The following is a 22,491-nucleotide window of genomic DNA, read 5'->3' on the forward strand; positions in this document are numbered from 1 at the left end:
CACTTTTAAGGAAACAGTAACATCTCTTAAAAGTAATTATATTTCCACTCAAGTTATATTCAACTTTTCTTTTTATCTGTAACAAGTTTTTTGGAATGGCAAATGTTCTAAATAACTAAAGTGAAGCTTTAAAGCTTTAAAAATTACTCAGTGATTAAAAGTAAGGGCACTTAGGGTGGGTAGGAGAGTGACAATACAAGAAGTATTAAGAAAGGTGGGCATAGCTAAACCATTGAAGCTTTAAAAATATTGAAGCTTTAAAAATTACTCAGTGATGGAAAATAATCCTAAAATATTGTGAAAAGAGAAATGATGTAAAATTTTTATTTTAAAACCTATTGAAATTTTTGCTTAAGCATATGTAATAATTTGTAAAGTTGAGAACTTTTAGCAATTTATTTTATTAGTAACTTACTGTTTCAGATCCATGCTTACAGTACTGTTAAGGGAAGATTTATTGACTTGAAATTTCTTCCTGTTAGTTAAATATTTGTATATTTCTAAAGAAAAAAAAGATATTTCAGAGGATATGTGGTTTTTATATAAAGTTTTCACTGGTGTATAAGGGATATGATATTTTTAAAAGATGAATTACAGTGACTTATGCTGTTGATAAAGAGCTACCCCCATGATTATAATCTATTCCATGGCAAAAGAACTTCTTAAATATAAGTGCCATGGTAGTGAACTCAGATTTCCACTTTGTCTTGGATTCTAAGACAAAGCCACTCTAGGATGACAGAGTAAGCAACTGAAAGAAGTTACGTAGCAAACCATAGAAGGAAGTAGAATCTGCCTTGGAAAGCTCATGACTTGTAGCAGTAATAGAGATCTATGTAAATGGTCATAGACTGGTATAGAATGAATAATGGAAATACCCTGCAAGTAGGAAAAAAAAAAAAAAAAACTATGTATGAGGTGGGCATGGCAAGAAAGTAGGTTTTAATGTAGGCAGGTTAACTGTTGGCATCATGGGAATCCAACTGCAGGTGGTAGGGATTCAGCTGTGGAAATGGAAATCTACTGCCTGACATACTCCTGAATTGATATGAGGAAAGAACCGTACAGGATGTTAGCTCTAATTTCAGGCATTGAGTTACTAACTGGATGGGAACTGAGGCTGGGAATCTAATAAAAAGAAAAGTAAGAAATAGACCCTTCTTTTGCTATGAGAATTAAGACTGCATCCTAGTTATTTCAAATCAGAGTACAAGGTCAAAATAGGACGCTTGAGCTAAGTTGACAGAATGGTAAGTCCCTAAACTATTCTTTCATTGTGTTTATATTTATGTCCTGCCCTTGGAACTAGCTTGACTAGAGTCTAGATGCTATTGGTGGAACTTTTATTAACAGTGGAGGAGCCACTGCTTTGTAGATAAGAGGAAAGCAGAGTTGGAGGCCTCATTCAACAGTTATAACTGAAGAAGAGATGCTGTGTGTGCCATTCTTCTTCCTTTCTAAGCTTCCCCACTGTTAACTGTGGAAGAAAAAAACTGATTCACATGGGGCATGATTCAAAGTTACCCACACAAGTGTGAAACCAGAGGAACCACAAAACTAAGCTTTGTTAGACCTGTAAATTATTTTTAATCAGGACAGATGATTTAATAAAAATAATAAAATTAGTAAGTACATACTCTGCAGCAAGCCAAGTACATCAAACTCTAAGGATTTGTCAAGTTCCCTACTTTCTAGATATCTCTTGAAAAATATTCTTAAAAATGAAATAGTCATTGGGAGGGTGGAGGTATATTAGTTTTCAATTACTGCTTTAACAAATTACCACAAATTTAGCAACTTAAAACAACCTAAGTTTATTATCTCACTATTCTATAGGTCAGACGTTTGGATTCACTGGGTTGATTTCTCTGCTCCAGGTTTCAAAAATGTTGAAATCAAGATGTGTCCTGCTGGGCTCTTATGGAGAGGCTCTGGGAAGAATCTACTTTCAAGTTTATTTAGTTTGCTGTCAGAATTCAATTGCTTGTGCTTTAGGAATCAGCCAGGAGCTACTCTCAGCTTCTACACGACATTCACAGGCTCTAAAGTTTAGGGTAAGGTTGTCTTTGGGGTACCACTCTGCCCTACCACAAAGGAGAAAAAAAATCCCAAGGGCTGACTAATTATCCAATTTATGTTATTAGGTACAAGTAAGAATACTTAAAATACCTAGGAAAAAAAAAAAACAAAAAACAAAAACAAAAGCAGAAGTCCTGGAATTTTTATACTGAATTAAATAGCTCATTGAAAAGAGACAAAGACTTCCATTTTTAAGATTAAAAAAGGAAAAAGTAGGGCAATGGCTGCAATAGATCACAGTTAAAAATTTGTAAAAGAAGGTACAACATTAATATTTCTAAAACTTTTATGTTTCTAAGTACTATAGTACAAAAACTAGGTTTTTAAGTACATGTGGCCATTATACAGGCCTTCTGCTTTAATAACAATTTTCCCAGCCTTTGAAGTTCATATGAAGATAATAAATGTGCTCGTAAGTGCTGGACTTACAAATATAACATGTATGCTAAAAAATATTGTCATAAAAATCTCTACTACTTTGTACTTTTAATAGGTTTTATATACTATTTAACTTTTCTTAACTCATAATTATTATATGGAAGATAAGTTTAAAATTTAGTGTGATTAAAATGAATGTGTACATCTTTTTTCCTTCTTTTATTGGTGCATTATAATTATACATAGTGGTGGGATTTGTTGTTACTATTTCCTACATGCACACAATGTAACCATATAATCTGGTTAAACATGGACATCTTAAACCCAGACATATACCAGGCGCCTAATATTTGGGATTCAGGTATACATGTTAAGATATCACCTAAAAGTTATTTTTTTCAAACATATCCCTGTGTCAATACTTTTTCTTATAATCTACTTTTTCTGATTAAAGCTGAATATAAAACACAAACCGCCTGATTTCTGTACCATGAAAGATAGCCTTTGAGTTAATTTTAAGAAGGGCAGCAACCTCCAGAGGTATTTTACTACTTTTAATGAAATCAGTGTGTTTATATAGAGTCATTTTGCATTTCTCTTGCACATAAACATTTTTACCAAGAGTAGCTCCTTCTGTTTCTTATTGTATTTCCCATACTTTTGGTTCATATGAAAGCCAAAAGTTAGCATTTGTAGAACACTGCTTTATCTTATGCATGACAGTTAAATATCAGCTCTAATATTTAGATCACCAGCTCTTTGGCACTTTATGTTTTTAGGTATTCAGGGGCTACTTCTTCAGATGTTTTGTTTATTTGATTATATTCTTGATGTTATTTCTGGGTCTCTTACTCTTTTGGAAGCCTGAGGAGCTAAATATTACTATGTGGATAATTAAGATTTTTGTGAAGCAACATGAAAAATATATCCCAATTTAAAACAAACCAAAAAAAATTTTAAAAAAGGTAGCACAACAGTCAAGGATATAAGTGACCAAACAGAGAGTATCCTGGTTTAGACTATATGGTGCTAAAAATAAACCTGTGTGCCTACAAACAAAGGCCACAGAATAATGTAAGTGATTTCCAGGTTGTTTCTAGGACATAATCTTCCAAAATAGAAACACTTGTTTTTTAGTATGAAAATTAATTTTTTTTTATATTTTATTAAAATGAGTTCTTTTTAAGTTAGGAATATCTGAATTTTATTTAATCTTAAATTTTAGGGATTAAGCTTAAGTAAAGTAAGCTTGTTCATATTATATAACTATTGGCAAAACTGGCTCTGTGTATGTATAACCTGTAATAATTTTTATTTGTCATAAATAGAAGACATTCTAGAAAGTTCATAAATTTTTATTTTAAAATCACTCAGTTTTATCACTCTTAGAGATAATTTTACATATTCAACTGAAGTCTTTTATATAGATTATTTTTTACTACTTGCATAATTATAATCATGTTATATTCAACTATATATTTGTCATGTTTCATATAGCAGTACATGTTAAATAAGTTCCCATGTTTCTCAAATAACACCATTTGTTACCACTATTTTTAATGGTTGAAACATGTACTGTCACTTAAATGAACTATAATTTATTTAAGCATCACATTATTGCTGAATTTTCAGATTACTCTTGAGAATGTTTTACTATAAATATATGACACTCAACATATTTTATGCATACCTTTTTTCTCATCATTTAGAATTTATACTTGGTAGTATCTGAAAAAAGTCACTTAGCCAAAATTTATTACCGTTTTTATAGTACATGATATATACATGTAATGTGCTTTCTACAATTGTATCAATTTCCCATGATACCAATAACTTATGAAATCCTTTCCTGGCAAGATTCTTAAGCATATTTTCCCAGTTGCCAATAATATTACAACTGTTTACCTAGTTGCTAATAACATTTGCAAAAAAAAAAAAAAAAAAAAAAATGTCCCTCTTTGAGGTTTACCAGATCTTTTCTTTGCACCTATTTACTGATTGTCCCCAACTTGCCAGTGTTAGGGGGAAAACAAAACAAAACAAAACAAAATTATTTAATTATTTTATTATTATAAAGGTTCACATCATTCTAGGCAAGTACTTTTTTAAAAAAATGTTTTTTAGTTGTAGATGGACAGAACACCTTTATGTCATTTATTTATTTTTATGTGGTGCTAAGGCTCAAACCCAGTGCCTCACACATGCTAGGCAAGTACTCTACCACTGAGCCACTACCTAAACCCCTAGGCAAGAACGTTAAGGAAATCAATGCCTAGGAGTGGAATTGAAACATTTGAGAATTGTAATTATTAAGAAAATGCCCTTTAGCTCTTCAGAAGAGAAATAGATTATATCCCTTGGAACAATAATCAGGGTAGTATCAGACAGTAATGCAACACTAAATGTTAGACAACAGTATGACTGGTTTTGAAGAGAGTCATCAAAGACATTTGCATACATTTTGGTAAGTGATAGCTTTAAAATACATCTTCTATTCAGTTTTAACATATAAAAATTAAGAGTGGCAAACTTATGTTAGTAAACCTAAAGTTACATTACTAGACTAATATGGAAATAAAAGTAAAGTTGAAGTTCTTTATTTTTGATGCTGAAATAGTTACAAAATTGAATATAGAGACAAAAATTATTGAAGACGTGATAAAGTAAAAAGTTTATACCTTAATCTCCAGATGTTTCTAATAAGAATTGGAAAGTGGAAGAGGAAGGTAAAACAGGAAAGGCAAGCTAGCCTCTTCATTAAAAAGGCAAACAATATTGTTTGCCTTGAATTTAATATCTTTAAATTCTAGGATAAAAAAGTTTAATTTTTTTTCTCATTTTGAAGGAATTCTAATTAGATGCAGTCTCATTGGAAGACCTTTCTGCCAACAAGCAAAATAATTAAATAGAGCATAAGGTTTAAAAATGAATGGATGAGAAATTATTTACCATATAAATACAAGCAAAAGCAAGATGAGTTTGCAATATTAATTTCAAACAAAATAGATTCAAGGAAGTGATTACTAAACATGACTAAGAAAGTCACATTTAATAAAGGATAGAAGCCACAATAGAAGTATAAGGTTTTTTAATTTTTTAATTTTTATTTTTATTTATTTTTTTAATTTTAATTAAAATCATAAATTAACATAGGGCAGTGTTGTTTGATTCATTTTGTTATTTTTTTCCCTAACCCCCACCCCTTCCACCTCTCTTTTCCCTCTATACATTCCTCTCTTCCTCCATTCTTACCACCCTCCTTAACCCTAACCCTAAACCTAACCCTAACCCTAACACTAACCCCTCCTACCCCCCCCCCATATGTCCTCATCCGCTTATCAGTGAGATCATTCGTCCTTTAGTTTTTTGAGATTGGCTTATCTCACTTAGCATGATATCCTCCAATTTCATCCATTTGCCTGCGAATGCCATAATTTTGTCATTCCTCATGGCGGAGTAATATTCCATTGTATATATATATGCCACAGTTTCTTTATCCATTCCTCAACTGAAGGGCATCTAGGTTGGTTCCACAATCTGGCTATCGTGAATTGAGCAGCTATGAACATTGATGTGGCTGTATCTCTGTAGTATGCTGATTTTAAGTCCTTTGGGTATAGGCCAAGGAGTGGGATAGCTGGGTCAAATGGTGGTTCCATTCCAAGCTTTCTGAGGAATCTCCATATTGCTTTCCAGAGTGGCTGCACTAGTTTGCAACCCCACCAGCAATGTACGAGTGTACCTTTTTCCCCACATCCTCGCCAACACCTATTGTTGCTTATGTTCTTGATAATCACCATTCTAATTGGGGTGAGATGGAATCTTAGGGTAGTTTTGATTTCCATTTCTCTTATTACTAGAGATGTTGAACATTTTTTCATATATCTGTTGATTACTTGTACACCTTCTTCTGTGAAGTATCTGTTCATTTCCTTAGCCCATTTGTTGATTGGATTATTTGTATTCTTGGTGTAGAGTTTTCTGAGTTCTTTATGGATTCAGGATATTAGCGCTCTATCTGAAGTATGAGTGGCAAAGATAGTCTCCCACTCTGTAGGCTCTCTCTTCACATTACTGATAGTTTCCTTTGCTGAGAGAAAGCTTTTTAGTTTGAATCTATCCCAGTTGTTGATTCTTGCTTTTATTTCTTGTGCTATGGGAGTCCTGTTAAGGAAGTCTGATCCTAAGCCAACAAGTTGAAGGTTTGGACCTACTTTTTCTTCTATAAGATGCAGGGTCTCTGGTCTGATTCCGAGGTCCTTGATCCATTGTGAGTTGAGTTTTGTGCAGGATGAGAGATAGGGGTTTAATTTCATTCTGTTGCATATGGTTTTCCAGTTTTCCCAGCACCATTTGTTGAAGAGGCTATCTTTTCTCCATTGCATATTTTTGGCACCTTTGTGTAGTATGAGAAAATTGTATTTATTTGGGTTTGTGTCCGTGTCCTCTATTCTGTACCATTGATCTACCTTTCTATTTTGGTACCAATACCATGCTGTTTTTGTTACTATTGCTTTGTAGTAGAGTTGAAGATCTGGTATTGTGAATACCCCCTGCTTCGCTCTTTCTACTGAGGATTGCTTTAGCTATTCTGGGTTTCTTATTCTTCCAGATGAATTTCATAATTGCTTGCTCTATTTCTGTAAGGTACATCATTGGGATTTTAATTGGAATTGCATTGAATCTATATAGCACTTTGGTAGTATGGCCATTTGACGATATTAATTCTTCCTGTCCATGAACATGGGAGATCTTTCCATCTTCTAAGGTTTTCTTTAATTTCTTTCTTTAGTGTTCTGTAGTTCTCATTGTAGAGGTCTTTCACCTCTTTTGTGAGATTGATTCCCAAGTATTTTATTTTTTTTGATGCTATTGTGAATGGGGTAGTTTTCCTAATTTCTCTTTCTGAAGATTCATCACTTATGTATAAAAATGCATTGGATTTATGAGCATTGATCTTGTAACCTGCTACTTTACTGAATTCACTTATGAGTTCTAAGAGTTTTCTGGTGGAATTTCCAGGTTCCTCTAAATATATATTCATGTCATCAGCGAACAGGGATAGTTTGAGTTCCTCTTTTTCGATTCGTATCCCTTTAATTTCTTTGGTTTGTCTAATTGCTTTGGCTAGAGTCTCAAGAACAATGTTGAATAGAATTGGTGAAAGAGGGCATCCCTGCCTTGTTCCAGTTTTTAGGGGGAATGCTTTCAGTTTTTCACCATTTAGAATGATATTGCCCATGGGCTTAGCATAGATGGCCTTCACAATGTTAAGGAATGATCCCACTACCCCAATTTTTTCTAGTGTTTTGAGCATGAAGGGATGCTGTGTTTTATCGAATGCTTTTTCTGCATCTATTGAAATAATCATGTGATTCTTAACTTTTAGTCTGTTGATATGGTGAATGACATTTATTGATTTCCGGATGTTGAACCAACCTTGCATCCCTGGGATAAAACCCACTTGATCGTGGTGCACTATCTTTTTAATATATTTTTGTATGCGATTTGCTAAAGTTTTGTTGAGAATTTTTGTGTCGATGTTCATTAAGGATATTGGTCTGAAATTTTCTTTCCTCGATGTATCTCTGTCTGGTTTAGGTATCAGGGTGATATTGGCTTCATAGAATGAGTTTGGGAGGGATCCCTCCTCTTCTATTTTATGGAATACTTTGAGAAGTATTGGAATGAGCTCTTATTTAAAGGTTTTGTAGAACTCGGCTGAGAACCCATCTGGCCCCGAACTTTTCTTTGTTGGTAGGCTTTTGATGACCTCTTCTATTTCATTGCTTGAAATTGATTTATTTAAGTTGTGTATGTCTTCCTCGTTCAGTTTAGGTAATTCATATGTCTCTAGAAACTTATTGATGTCTTCGAGGTTTTCTGTTTTGTTGGAGTATAGATTTTCAAAATAGCGTCTAATTACGTTTTGTATTTCACTCGTGTCTGTTGTGATATTTCCTTGTTCATTCCGAATTTTAGTAATTTGAGTTTTCCCCCTCTTTCTCTTTGTTAGCGTGGCTAAGGGTTTATCAATTTTGTTTATTTTTTCAAAGAACCAACTATTTATTTTGTTAATTTTTCCGATGGTTTCTTTTGTTTCAATTTCATTGATTTCAGCTCTGATTTTAACTATTTCCTGTCTTCTACTACTTTTGGTGTTGGTCTGCTCTTCTTTTTCTAGGGCTTTGAGCTTTAGTGTTAAGTCGTCTATTTGTTGATTTCTACTTCTTTTGTTGAATGCGCCCCATGAAATAAATCTTCCTCTCAGTACTGCTTTCATAGTGTCCCAGAGATTTTGATATGATGTGTCTTTGTTCTCGTTTACTTCTAAGAATTTTTTAATTTCCCTCCTGATGTCTTCTGTTATCCATTCATCATATAATAGTGTATTATGTAATCTCCAAGTATTGGAGAAGTTTCTGTTTTTTATTCTGTCATTTATTTCTAATTTCAGTCCATTATGATCTGATAGAGTACAAGGTAGTATCTCTATCTTCTTGTATTTGCTAACAGTAGCTTTGTGGCATAAAACATGGTCTATTTTAGGGAAGGATCCATGTGCTGCTGAGAAGAAACTGTGTTCGTTCTTTGTTGGATGGTATATTCTATATAAGTCGGTTAAGTCTAAATTGTTGATTGTGTTATTGAGGTCTATGGTTTCTTTATTCAATTTTTGTTTGGACGATCTACAGCGGTGAGAGAGGTGTGTTAAAATCACCTAGTATTATTGTGTTGTGGTCTATTTGATTTCTGGAATTGAGAAGGATTTGTTTGATGTTCATGGATGAGCCAATATTCGGGGTATAGATATTTATGATTGTTATGTCTTGGTGATTTATGCTTCCCTTAAGCAGTATGTAACGTCCTTCTTTATCCCTTCTGACTAGTTTTGGCTTGAAGTCCACATTATCTGAAATGAGGATGGATACTCCAGCTTTTTTGCTGTGTCTGTGTGCATGGTATGTTTTTTCCCATCCTTTCACCTTCAGTCTATGGGTATCTCTTTCTATAAGATGGGTCTCTTGCAGGCAACATATTGTTGGATTTTTCTTTTTAATCCAATCTGCCAGTCTATGTCTTTTGATTGATGAGTTCAGGCCATTAACATTCAGGGTTATTATTGTGATATGATTTGTATTCCTAGTCATTGGACTCATTTTTGTTTTTTGACATGATTTGTTTTCTCCTTTATTTGGCTATTCCTTTAGGCTAGTTCCTCCTGTTGCTAATTTACATCGTTGTTTTTCATCTCTTCCTCATGGAATATTTTGCTGAGAATGTTCTGTAATGCCAGCTTTCTTTTAGTAAATTCCTTTAGCTTTTGTTTATCATGGAAGGATTTTATCTCATCGTCAAATCTGAAAGTAAGTTTTGCTGGGTATAAAATTCTTAGTTGGCATCCATTTTCTTTTAGGGCTTGGTAAATGTTGTTCCAGGCCCTTCTAGCTTTTAGGGTCTGGGCTGAAAAATCTGCTGATATTCTTATTGGTTTCCCCCTGAATGTAATCTGATTCTTTTCTCTCATGGCCTTTAAAATTTTGTCTTTATTTTGAATGTTAGGTATTTTCATAACAATGTGCCTTGGTGTAGGTCTTTTGTAATTTTGCATATTTGGAGTCCTATAAGCCTCTTGTACTTGGTTTTCCATTTCATTCTTCAGATTTGGAAAACTTTCTGATATTATTTCATTGAATAGATTGTTAATTCCTTTGGTTTGTTTCTCTAAGCCTTCCTCAATCCCAATAATTCTTAAATTTGGCCTCTTCATGATATCGCATAATTCTTGTAGATTCTGTTCATGATTTCTTACCATCTTCTCTGTTTCATCAACCTTGTTTTCAAGATTAAATATTTTGTCTTCAATATCTGAGGTTCTGTCTTCCAGGTGATCTATCCTATTGTTTATGCTTTCTATGGCATTTTTAACTTCGTTTATTGTTTCCTTCATTTCAAGGATTTCTGTTTTTTTTTTTTTTCAGTATCTCTAACTCTTTATTGAAATGCTCTTTTGCTTCCCTTATTTGCTCTTTTAACTGTTGATTAGTGAGTTCATTTAATGCCTGCATTTGTTCTTTCATCTCCTCGTTTGCTTCCCTGATTGTTTTAATTATGTACATTCTGAACTCCCTTTCGGACATTTCTTCTGCTATGCTGTCATTGGATTTTATTGATATAGTATCTAGGTTTGTTTTGGACATTTTCTTCCCTTGTTTTCTCATATTGGTCAGATATCAATGGTACTCTGTGATATTGTAGATTTCCTCTATTGGCTTATAGTGACCCTGTAGATTTCCAGTGTATCACCTACCAGCCTTCAGTAGCCAGAAGTCTTGGATTAATTTGATAATGCAGTGCTTCCGAAGAACGCTGCCCCTAGCCTGCTACTGGTTCCAGGGAGAGAGACTTGGAGAGGTCTCTTGTTGCCCAGCCCTGGACCCAGAGGCTGGGTGTAGGTCGGAGGTCTCCACTGGCTTGGGGACTTGTGTCTGGCTCTGTGTAGACAGGCTCTCACTGGGCGCTTTGTCCCGAGAAGCTAGCCTAGAGAGGCGCTTCCCGCCGGAGGGGGGCTGGGCTGCTTGGGGAAGTCCCTGGTGCCCTGTGCTGGTCACTGAAGCAACCTGCGGGTGGGCCGGAGCTGGCAGCGGGGCGGGCCGGAGCTGGCCAGGGTGGGCCGAAGCTGGCCGCGCTGCTTCTGTGCAGAAGGGCTCTCACTGGGGCGCCTGTTCCGAGAGGCTGGAGGATCTGTCCCTGTGGGAGGAGCCCACCGCCAGACTGCACAGAGCTGCCTGGGGGAGACGCTATCTGCCCTGTCCCACTCTAATAAGCCACTCGAATCCTGGCCTGCCACCCAGCTGAGCTTCGCTGGGTGGGGGAGACTCACCCTGTGGTTCTATCTTAGTCCGAGTCTCTCAATGCCTCCCCTTCTTGAATCCTGGGTTCTGGGGTGACTGGAGATGCAGTCACCCTCTAGTCCGCCATCTTGGATCACCCAGTGGAAAAAGCCTGCAGCTGGAGGGGGACAATGCTGCCTGGAGAGGTCTCTGGCTGCCCAGCCCTGGTCCCAGAAGCTGCTTGCGTGTTGAATGTCTCCACTGGCTTGGGGACTTATGACTGGCTCTGCATCAAGAGGCTCTCACTGGGCAGTCTGCCCTGGGAAGCTAGCCTAGAGAGGCGCTTCCCGCCGGAGGGGGCTGGGCTGCTTGGGGGAGTCTCTGGCGCCCTGTGCTGGTCTCTGAAGCAACCTGCGGGTGGGCCGGAGCTGGCCACGCTGCTTCTGTGCAGAAGGGCTCTCACTGGGGGGCCTGCTCCGTGAGGCTGGAGGATCTGTCCCTGTGGGCGGAGCCCACCGCCAGACTGCACAGAGCTGTCTGGGGGAGACGCTATCTGCCCTGTCCCACTCTAATAAGCCACTCGAATCCAGGCCTGCCGCCCAGCTGAGCTTCACTGGGTGGGGGAGACTCACCCCGTGGTTCTATTTTAGTCCGAGTCTCTCAATGCCTCCCCTTCTTGAATCCTGGGTTCTGGGGCGACTGGAGATGCAGTCACCCTCTAGTCCGCCATCTTGGATCGCCCTGTGGAAAAAGCCTGCAGCCCGTGGTTCTATTTTAGTCCGAGTCTCTCAATGCCTCCCCTTCTTGAATCCTGGGTTCTGGGGCGACTGGAGATGCAGTCATCCTCTAGTCCACCATCTTGGATTGCCCCCGAAGTATAAGTTTTCACAAAATATTTTGCCAATGAATATAGAATTAAAATATGTAAGGTAAATGTTGACAGAGGCACAAAGAAAAATGGACAAAAATAGTTGTGCATATGTACATACATACAAATATATTTGAAAGATCAAGAGACAAAAATTAGAGATAATTTGAAGACATTGAGTCTATGAATGAAATGTAGACAGAATAAATGGATATTATATTAAGTGTCTATGGGAAATTACAAAAATCAATCATTGGTTAGATCACAAAAAATTAATCAACATATTCTTAAATATGGAAATTGCATGATATGCTGAACATTGTGGCCCTTGTCTGTAATTCCAGCAACTCAGGAGGCTAAGGCAGGAGATTTCAAAACTTTGAGGCAAGCTCAGCAAATTAGTGAGGCCCATCTCAAAATTAAAAAAAAAAAAAAAAAAAAATAGAGATGGACATGTTGCTCAGTGAGTGGTTAAGCATCCCTTGATTCAATCCTTGGTACCAAAAAGTAAAAGAAAAAGAGCTTGCATAATATATTTTACTTGGCCACAACTGGGACACTATAATTGAAAACAAGTTTAAAAATTAAAACCTCCAATCATTAGTGAATTAAAGTATATGTCAGTATTCACTTTTCCCCCCTAATTCATCTAATCAGTATAATTTTGGTTTCCTGTTATCTCTGTTAACTGACAGATAAAATTATACTCATGGTATCTTTTTTTTTAAATTGTGAATACCAACAGTGGACCTTTGGATGCAACCAAAGGTCAATTCAAAGCAATTTATACTTTTATACTCTTTATATTTTTTAAAAAGAGAAAAAATTAACTACTAATTTAATTTAGAAGTTTGAAAATGAACAATAAAACTTTAAAAATGCAAGAGAATGGAAATAATTTGTTTAAAAGTTAAACATTGCTAAAACAAAAACCATATATCAATTTATGGCAAAGAGAAGACAACTAATTCACTTTTGGAGAGAGAAAACAAATCAACATCTTCTGTGTTAGGGTTTATATTTCCAAAAGGTAGTCTGTGGTCAGAAAGGTAGTCCATGGAGGTGGCAGACTATTCTATCAAGTCGTACAAAAGCTAGTTGGTACTCTGCCATAGGACAGGGTATTTGTCTGGTTTTTGTTTTTGGGGGGTTTTTTCTTTGTTTTTGTTTTTTGTTTTTTGTTTTTGTTTTTCGGTCTTCATAACAGAAACTGTATCTCTAAAGCATTTGTGTTCCAGACAATGGAAAGGGAAAAGAAAGCAAGCAGGAAGTGTTTTAACTTGGCATTATCTCTTCTGCTCATCTTCCATTAGTAAGTATTTAATTTTTGGCGAGAACAAGAGAGACAGAAATGTACATCTGAGGTATTATGTGCCTTTTACTATGGGAGAAAGGAAAAATAGATTTTTGTGGTGTACCAGCCAGTTCCTCTCAGACTTTCTACAGAGGACCTTTATAAAGCATGTGAAAGTATTATGCATATGGATAAAACTAAGTATCTCCATGAAATGAAGTGTTTGGGGGAAATTTAAATGTACAAAATTGAAGCAAATAGAAGTAGAAAATATAGAAAGAATAATGACCATACTTTTTTTCAAAATTCCTTTTATTTAGGAAATTTTACTGCTACATGTTTTAAGTTTCAATGTGTATATACCACATCATATAAATTGCTTCAGAGCATTATAAAAATCAATTTGCCATCAGTTCATTTTGAAAAAGGTAGACTAATACTGATGCTCAAGTTTGAAAAATAAAACAACCAACAATATTTTATTTTAGATCTCTGATTTAAAATGTAAATGTAAAAATTCTAAATAGCATATTAGCAAATATAAATCAGGACCCATTAAAGGGATCAACCACAATGATCAAACATGACTTATCTCGAAATATAGCGATGGTTTAATAAGACTATCAATATATGGTTACTCATATTTTGCTTCCCAAAAGAAAAACAAAATAATTCTGATGATGAAAAGGCAAAAACCATCTTTTATATTCCTGACTGATTTTTTAAAAGTCATGTTTATTGTAGTAGGCATAGAAAGATTTCTTAGAATATATTGTATATATGGGACATGATTATGCATATAATATCTTAGAATATGTGTTCATTGTCTTCCACCAATAGCCACAATATTTATTCTTTGTATTAAAATTATCATGACAGAAATTTTCAAAAAGTTTGTCATTACAGGATACCTACTATTACACTTTTCAATGTTTCTCAAAAAATATAAGCCTATATATGGCTATGTCTCAGTAGAGTGTTTTCTGCTACTATTACACAATACTTGAAGCCAGGTAATTTATAAGGAACAGAGCTAGGACGGGGGTGTATCTCAATGGTAGATCCTAGCATGCTAAAGGCCCGGGTTCAATTCCCAGCACTATTAAAAATAAAACTTGAAACAGAATGTATTTCACACAGGTCTGGAAGCTGAGAAGTTTGAGATCAAGGCACTATGATATGGTGTTTGGTGAGGGCCTTCTTGGTGGATCCTCACTTGGAAAAGTTGAAGAGCAATAGTGAATGAACTCCCTTCTTCAGTACTCTGTTATGAAGGCACTAGTTCCATTCACAAGAAGGACCCTTAATGATCTAATCGCCTCTTAAAAGTGCTACCTCTTAATTCAGTCACACTGGGCACACCTGAATTTTGGAAGGGAACACATTCAAATTTTAATAAAGCTTAAAAACTATACAGATGACTTAATAATGTTAATCAATAATCCCCTCCCCAATCTATTCCTATTCACCTCTCCCTTTAATCTCCTATCCAGTTGCTAATAATAATATCATTCTTTTTAGTTCCATTATTTCACAATTTTATATATTCCCAAGAATATTTTTTCTATTCCACCAAATATAGAATTTGTATATTGATTCTCCACTGTATAATTAGTCAACTGGTTCTCTAGTGTTCTTAGTAAATCAATCTCCTACTTATTGAATGTGTAGACTCTTAAATGCTAGCTAATTATGTTTAATAATAAATCGCATCCTATTTTATTTTAAACAAATTTTTATTTTTTGCCTATTGCTTTGAAACTCCCATAGAAATTATATGCAGGAGTTTTCCCTGAGTCAGATGGCAAAGCAAATGGTTTAAGAAAATGTATATTGGAAAAGATGTATTTGAAAATACATACCAAAAACATACAAACAAGTTAATCCAATAGAAGAGACAAGACACTATAAATGATAATTAATAGGCTTAAATCAGCACCCCAGTGTCAATATATTGTTTAGTTAAAAGAAATATTAAAACCATATTATTGTCTGTTTTTCATTTAAAAGAGAGAGCTACCATAAAAAGTCAACTCTAAGTAATCATGAATAGATTATGTAATAAAGAATTTTGTATGGTACTCTAATGGGAATTCATAGAAATCCAATCAAACTAATACTTTGTAGTAGTTCTTAATATAATTAAACTATTTGCTCTTTTGTTGTGATTCCATTATCACATCACAGAAAAATACATGCTTTATGAATTAGGACCAACAACTTTCTGTGAATCCTTAGATCATGGATACATTTTTCCTCATGTTGGAAGTAAACTTGAGACAAGTCTCAGAAATTCCAGCAATGAAACCCATGAAATTTGGAATTTTTTCTTCTACATAAAGCCCTAATCCCAAAAGATTGTTTCTGCTTTACAGTATCAAATGATGTATTAATTCTGTAGTCACTGTATATAAATTAACAAGTTAGGCAATTTGAGAAATATACTCTTTGACAATGTCTAGGGTGGCCAAATAGTAGTGTTCTGTGATATTCTTCAGGATAGCTTTATTAATAATTAACACAATGTGCCAAATGGTACTCTAAGCTGAGTTCTCATAATAGAATAAAGGGAGGAGGTATCCCTTGTTAATAAATACAGGAGAGTAAATAGTTTAGCTCAAAACTGGTCCACAAAGTGAAATTTGTACCAAAATGATCTCAACTTTGTAGTGTGTATATTGGATATTACTAGTATTCTGTTCATTTCACATTGTGTGCTTGAGCCAAGGCAAGAAATTACCATCATGTGAGATAACTAACTAATCATGCTGTATACTGTTAATAATCTAGCTATCAAACTTGATTTCAATTAATTATTGTGACCAAAGTATGAATATTAAAAAAGAATCTTCACAAAATTATTTTTGCCAGTGTGAGAGAATAAATGCAAACTAAGAATTTGTTCTTTTGAAAATACAGGGAGACTCAGCAACAGAGCAAGAGACACATTTAAATCAGTTAATAGTCACTATAACCTGGTCCATTAGTTTTGATGCTTTCCTTCCTTGAATATCCTTTTCAAAATTGTGATCCTTATCCTGTTTACCAGGAATTCTCTCTTCTTTGCTTTTTCCTCCCACCCTCATTAGAACATGGATAAATATATTTTGGTTTTTTTTTACTTATGTTTTTCTCCTCTTACTAGAATATTAACTTTATGAGGGCAAGGATATTTTTCCCACATAATGCTAACTGCTATATTAAAGAGTTTAAAAGAGTCTTTGACTCTACATAGAGTTGAAAGCAAATATTTTGATTGAATTTATTAAATAACTTTAAAGGCATAAATGAAAATTCAGAAGGCATTTTGAAACCTTGCTGAAATAGTCATCTGAATCTTTTCACTTTTAACTAATAGCAAGAAAATAAAACAAAGATACATAAGACTTTTTTTGAACTTCTTTTAAATTGTAAACAAATGGGATACATGTTGTTTCTCTGTTTGTACATGGAGTCAAGGCATACCATTTGTGTAATCATAAATTTACATAGGGTAATGGTGTTTGATTCATTCTGTTATTTTTTTCCCTTCCCCCCCACCTCTCCCACCCTCTTTTCCCTCTATACAGTCCTTTCTTCCTCCATTCTTACCAACCCTCTTTAACCCTAACCCTAAACCTAACCCTAACCCTAACGCTAACCCCTGCCACCCCCATTATATGTCCTCATCCGCTTATCAGCGAGATCATTCGTCCTTTAGTTTTCTGAGATTGGATTATCTCACTAGCATGATATCTCCAATTTCATCCATTTGCCTGCAAATGCCATAATTTTGTCATTCCTCGTGGTGGAGTAATATTCCATTGTATATATATGCCACAGTTTCTTTATCCATTCATCAACTGAAGGACATCTAGGTTGGTTCCACAATCTGGCTATGGTGAATTGAGCAGCAATGAACATTGATGTGGCTGTATCTCTGTAATATGCTGATTTTAAGTCCTTTGAGTATAGGCCAAGGAGTGGGATAGCTGGGTCAAATGGTGGTTCCATTTCTGAGGAATCTCATACTGCTTTCCAGAGTGGCTGCACTAATTTTGCAACCCCACCAGCAATGTATGAGTGTTACCTTTTTCCCCACATCCTCGCCAACACCTATTGTTGCTTGTGTTCTTGGATCTAATCACCATTCTACTTGGGGTGAGATGGAATCTTAGGGTAGTTTTGATTTCCATTCTCTTATTACTAGAGATGTTGAACATTTTTTCATATATCTGTTGATTGCTTGTAGTTCTTCTGTGAAGTGTCTGTTTCATTTCCTTAGCCCATTTGTTGATTGGATTATTTGTATTCTTGGTGTAGAGTTTTCTGAGTTCTTTATACATTCTGGAAATTAGTGACTCTATCTGAAGTATGCGTGGCAAAGATATTCTCCCCCCTCTGTAGGCTCTCTCTTCACATTACTGGTAGTTCCTTTGCTGAGAGAAAGCTTTTTAGTTTGAATCTATCCCAGTTGTTGATTCTTGCTTTTATTTCTTGTTGCTATGGGAGTCCTGTTAAGGAAGTCTGATTCCTAAGCCAACAAGTTGAAGGTTTGGACCTACTTTTTCTTCTATAAGATGCAGGGTCTTCTGGTCTGATTCCGAGGTCCTGATCCATTTTGAGTTGAGTTTTGTGCAGGGTGAGAGATAGGAGTTAATTTCATTCTGTTGCATATGGTTTTCCGGTTTTTCCCAGCACCATTTGTTGAAGAGGCTATCTTTTCTCCATTGCATATTTTTGGCACCTTTGTGTAGTATGAGAAAATTGTATTTATTTGGGTTTGTGTCCGTGTCCTCTATTCTGTACCATTGATCTACCTGTCTATTTTGGTACCAATACCATGCCGTTTTTGTTACTATTGCTTTGTAATAGAGTTGAAGATCTGGTATTGTGATACCCCTGCTTCGCTCTTTCTACTGAGGATTGCTTTAGCTATTCTGAGTTTCTTATTCTTCAGATGAATTTCATAATTGCTTGCTCTCTTTCTGTAAGGTACATCATTGGGATTTTAATTGGAATTGCATTGAATCTGTATAGCACTTTAGGTAGTATGGCCATTTTGACAATATTAATTCTGCCTATCCAAGAACATAGGAGATCTTTCCATCTTCTAAGGTTTTCTTTAATTTCTTTCTTTAGTGTTCTGTAGTTCTCATTGTAGAGGTCTTTCACCTCTTTTGTGAGATTGATTCCCAAGTATTTTATTTTTTTCGAGGCTATTGTGAATGGGGTAGTTTTCCTAATTTCTCTTTCTGAAGATTCATCACTTATGTATAAAAATGCATTGGATTTATGAGCATTGATCTTGTAACCTGCTACTTTACTGAATTCACTTATGAGTTCTAAGAGTTTTCTGGTGGAATTTCCAGGTTCCTCTAAATTATAATCATGTCATCAGCGAACAGGGATAGTTTGAGTTCTTCTTTTCCAATTCGTATCCCTTTAATTTCTTTGGTTTGTCTAATTGCTTTGGCTAGAGTCTCAAGAACAATGTTGAATAGAAGTGGTAAAAGAGGGCATCCCTGCCTTGTTCCGGTTTTTAGGGGGAATGCTTTCAGTTTTTCACCATTTAGAATGACATTGGCCATGGGCTTAGCGTAGATGGCCTTTACAATGTTAAGGAATATTCCCAGTACCCCAATTTTTTCTAGTATTTGAGCATGAAGGGATGCTGTATTTTATCGAATGCTTTTTCTGCATCTATTGAAATTAATCATGTGATTCTTAACTTTAAGTCTGTTGATATGGTGAATGACATTTATTGATTTCTGGATGTTGAAGCAACCTTGCATCCCTGGGATAAAACCCACTTGATCGTGGTGCACTATCTTTTTAATATCATAAAAGACTTTAAAGATTAAAAGCTAGCATACTCTATGCCTTTAAATAAAGTAGTCTGACCAAATTAAAAAAAAAAAAAGTCAATAGCCAAATATTTAACTGTGAATTTTACCTGTTTCTTACAAGTTTCTTTACCACCTGTTGAATTTTGGTTTATATGGAAATGAACCTTTTTCCCCTTTGGATAGGCAAGAACTTCCTTTATGTGCTTTTGAGGTAACTAGAAGGTAACACAAGAAGTCTCAATAATTCAATTATTTCTGTTTTGTTTTTTGATAAACATGCTCAGTGTTATAATACACAGTCTATGTAAGAATAGGCTAGTGGTGATTTCTGAACTTGTCATTTTACATGTCTTTATTGTGAAACAGTTTTCTATTCTGCATTTAATTAGAACAATAATGACACCTTATGTCTAACTTAGTACTAAGAACAATTTCCCACATGGCAGTAATTGGAACCCTTAAAGATATAGATCAAATCTTACTTACCAGATCTTGATGGAATCATTCATATTTAAATTAAAAATGTTTGATTGTGGTTTTTCCCTTACTCTAATACTATGTATTAATATTTTACACAAGTTTAGTTAAAATTAAAATAACTTTGCCTTCCATTTTTTAAAACGTGTGTACTATATAAAGCAAAATAGAACAAGCAATGACTTACAGTGGTAGGTGTTCAGTTAATGTATAGTAAATGAAATTGCATGTTTTTCTTAAAGTAATATATTAACATTTCATCTTACTATATAAGAAATATTATTTCTCCTGTTATACTCGTTTGCTTTATTTTGCTTTATTAGAAGTTTAAAATTTTGGCATTCACAGGTAAGCAACCTTTCAGAGAACCATATTTAAATTTAGACTTCCTTGGGAAATACTAAAATCATTGGCCTTAAATATTAACAACTGCCAGGTACTATAGAATGAGCATGTTAACATTTTTGTCAATTTATATGCCAGGAAATATGTGCTATAAATACACTGAGATTTTACATTTTTCCAGTGGAATATGAACACATGAATAAGTACACTGATATAGATGAGGATAGTGCAACAGATAAACTAGAGGCAGTTCTTGGTTTGATTTCTTTTCATAGCAAAACTGTTCAATTCAAGCTGGTGTGTCTTCATCATATTTTTTGTCCCTTTGTGGCAAATTCATTATTGTTAACTAAAGTCATACTATCATATGATACAATACCAGAACTTATTCCTATATAAGAGTAACATTGTGATTTCCACACTTGTCATTTTTTTACATTTTTATTGTGAAACGATTTTCTACTTTGCATTTAATTAGGACAATAATTACACCTTATGTCTAGCTTTTAGTCCTAAGAGCAGTATTGACCAGCTTCTCCTCTTACTGTCCCTCACCTCTGGTGATGACCATCCTATTCTCAACTTGTATGAGATCAACATTTTTAGATACCACAAAGAGTCAAACCATGTAGTAGTTGTCTCTCTGCCTGGCTTATTTTAGTTAACATTATAATGTCCTCTTGGAATGTATATCTTAGCAAATGATAGACTTTCATTTTTTATGACTGAATAGTTTATGACATAGAAAAGTATATTCTTAAAAATTAGAGTTTTGTTTTGTTTTGTCTTTTACCAACTCTACAAGCACAATCTTCAAACCTTTTCCCAAATATTTACTATTCCTTATTGAGGTTGCCATTTCAAATGTTTGTGCCTTAAAATTTGATTTAAACCTTTATAATTTTGTCGTTTTACCATTGGCATTTATTATATTATTGAAATATATCATCTTATTAAGATTATTTGGCTTCACAAAGTTTAAAGAGACCTGTTAAAATCAACTAACTCAGTAATTTACTAAACTATGTTGTATCTTAGTGTACTTCCAGAATGCAAAAAATTACCAATATTTGTTCCCAGGAATGAAAAAGCATCCCTTCTTATAATCAATTATCATTACTCTTTGGTTTTGTGCCTTCTCTGTAATGATATAGGTTTGTTTCTCCTTTATTCTTTGCAGAGTGCTGCAGCAGCTCCCAGTCCAGTGCTAGGAAACATTCCCCCAGGAGATGGCATGCCAGTAGGTCCTGTACCACCAGGGTTCTTTCAGGTACTCAGAGAAACTGACTAGGAATGTTAAGGCATAGGAACTCCTGTTTGATTTCATTTAAAGAAAATGAAGTAGGATGAGGCTATTTTAATTCTTAAAGTAAATATAATGCTGTACAGCCAACTCTTGATTGTTTAGACTGGCTATTGTATTGTCTGTCCTTCCTATGCTTTATTTGTTGTTAATTAATTAAGCAATTTTATTGTTCAGTTCAGAAGAAAAAGGAGTTTAAATGCAAATAAGCTATTAACTATGGTAAATACTTTGTGGGAGAAGAGACTAAAGACAATATTCTGGGAAGAGATGGATTTTTAACTATCCAAGCTATCCATATTTCCACAGACTAGAAATAATCAAGATTTGGCTGTGCTATCAAAACATAGATAAATTACAATCTATTCAATCAAGAATTATAGGCTATATCAAAAATTTTTTGGATCATTTTTGTGGCTTTAAGCTGGAATTTTTATTAATATCATTATTTAACATTTTAAAGCCACATTTTCAAATATATGTTAGTATTTTTAAATTTCAGTAAGACCACTTATTTTAGGAATGATTATAATGATTTTATAATTATAATACATCACTTTTTAACTTTATGGTGTCCACATCTTAAGTCTGATAGTATTCTAATGTAAACTAATACAGATTTTGAGATTTATTTTTATACATAATTTTATAATACCCTTTGAGAAAATTAAGAATTTAGGAGTTAAAAGCTAGAACTGGAAGCCATTATAGGAATTAATATAATGTTATATTGTTAATAAATTGCATTAGATACTTGTAAGTTCATCACTTTACTTTTTATATTTTCAAAGTCCTTATTAATCATTTGTTAGTTAATCCATACCATCCTTATAGGGTGCTTACAATTATGAACATGGAGAAATAAAATTATAAGTAATTGTGCAAAATACATCAATTGAATTAAAAGGTCTTAATTAGAACCTAGAACCAACACTGGTTGTTTAGGACATGATTATTTGCTCATCTGCTTTATACTAATACCCAAGTAGTCTAAAATCTAATTCTTCTTAAAGCTCACATTGTGTAGGGGGATGGTTTCTTATAATCTAGGAACAGATTATAACTCTTTTTTAATATATTTTTAA

At 34.5% G+C, this 22,491-nt stretch overlaps 1 protein-coding gene across 5 annotated transcripts in view; it reads left to right on the forward strand.

Annotated features, from left to right (window-relative positions):
- Window positions 1–22,491, forward strand: part of SSBP2 (single stranded DNA binding protein 2) — a 360,390-nt gene that overhangs the window by 258,841 nt on the left and 79,058 nt on the right. For 3 of the 5 annotated variants that reach the window (XM_079145559.1, XM_079145556.1, XM_079145557.1), the window contains exon 5: window positions 21,284–21,373. The exons of the other annotated variants lie outside the window; for them this stretch is intronic. In XM_079145559.1, coding sequence (XP_079001685.1) covers window positions 21,284–21,373 — 90 coding nt within the window. The remainder of the gene's footprint in view (window positions 1–21,283; window positions 21,374–22,491) is intronic. 5 annotated transcript variants of the gene reach the window in all.

The sequence above is a fragment of the Sciurus vulgaris genome (genome assembly GCF_902686455.1).
Source record: "Sciurus vulgaris genome assembly, chromosome: 6".
NCBI classification, from domain to species: domain Eukaryota; kingdom Metazoa; phylum Chordata; class Mammalia; order Rodentia; family Sciuridae; genus Sciurus; species Sciurus vulgaris.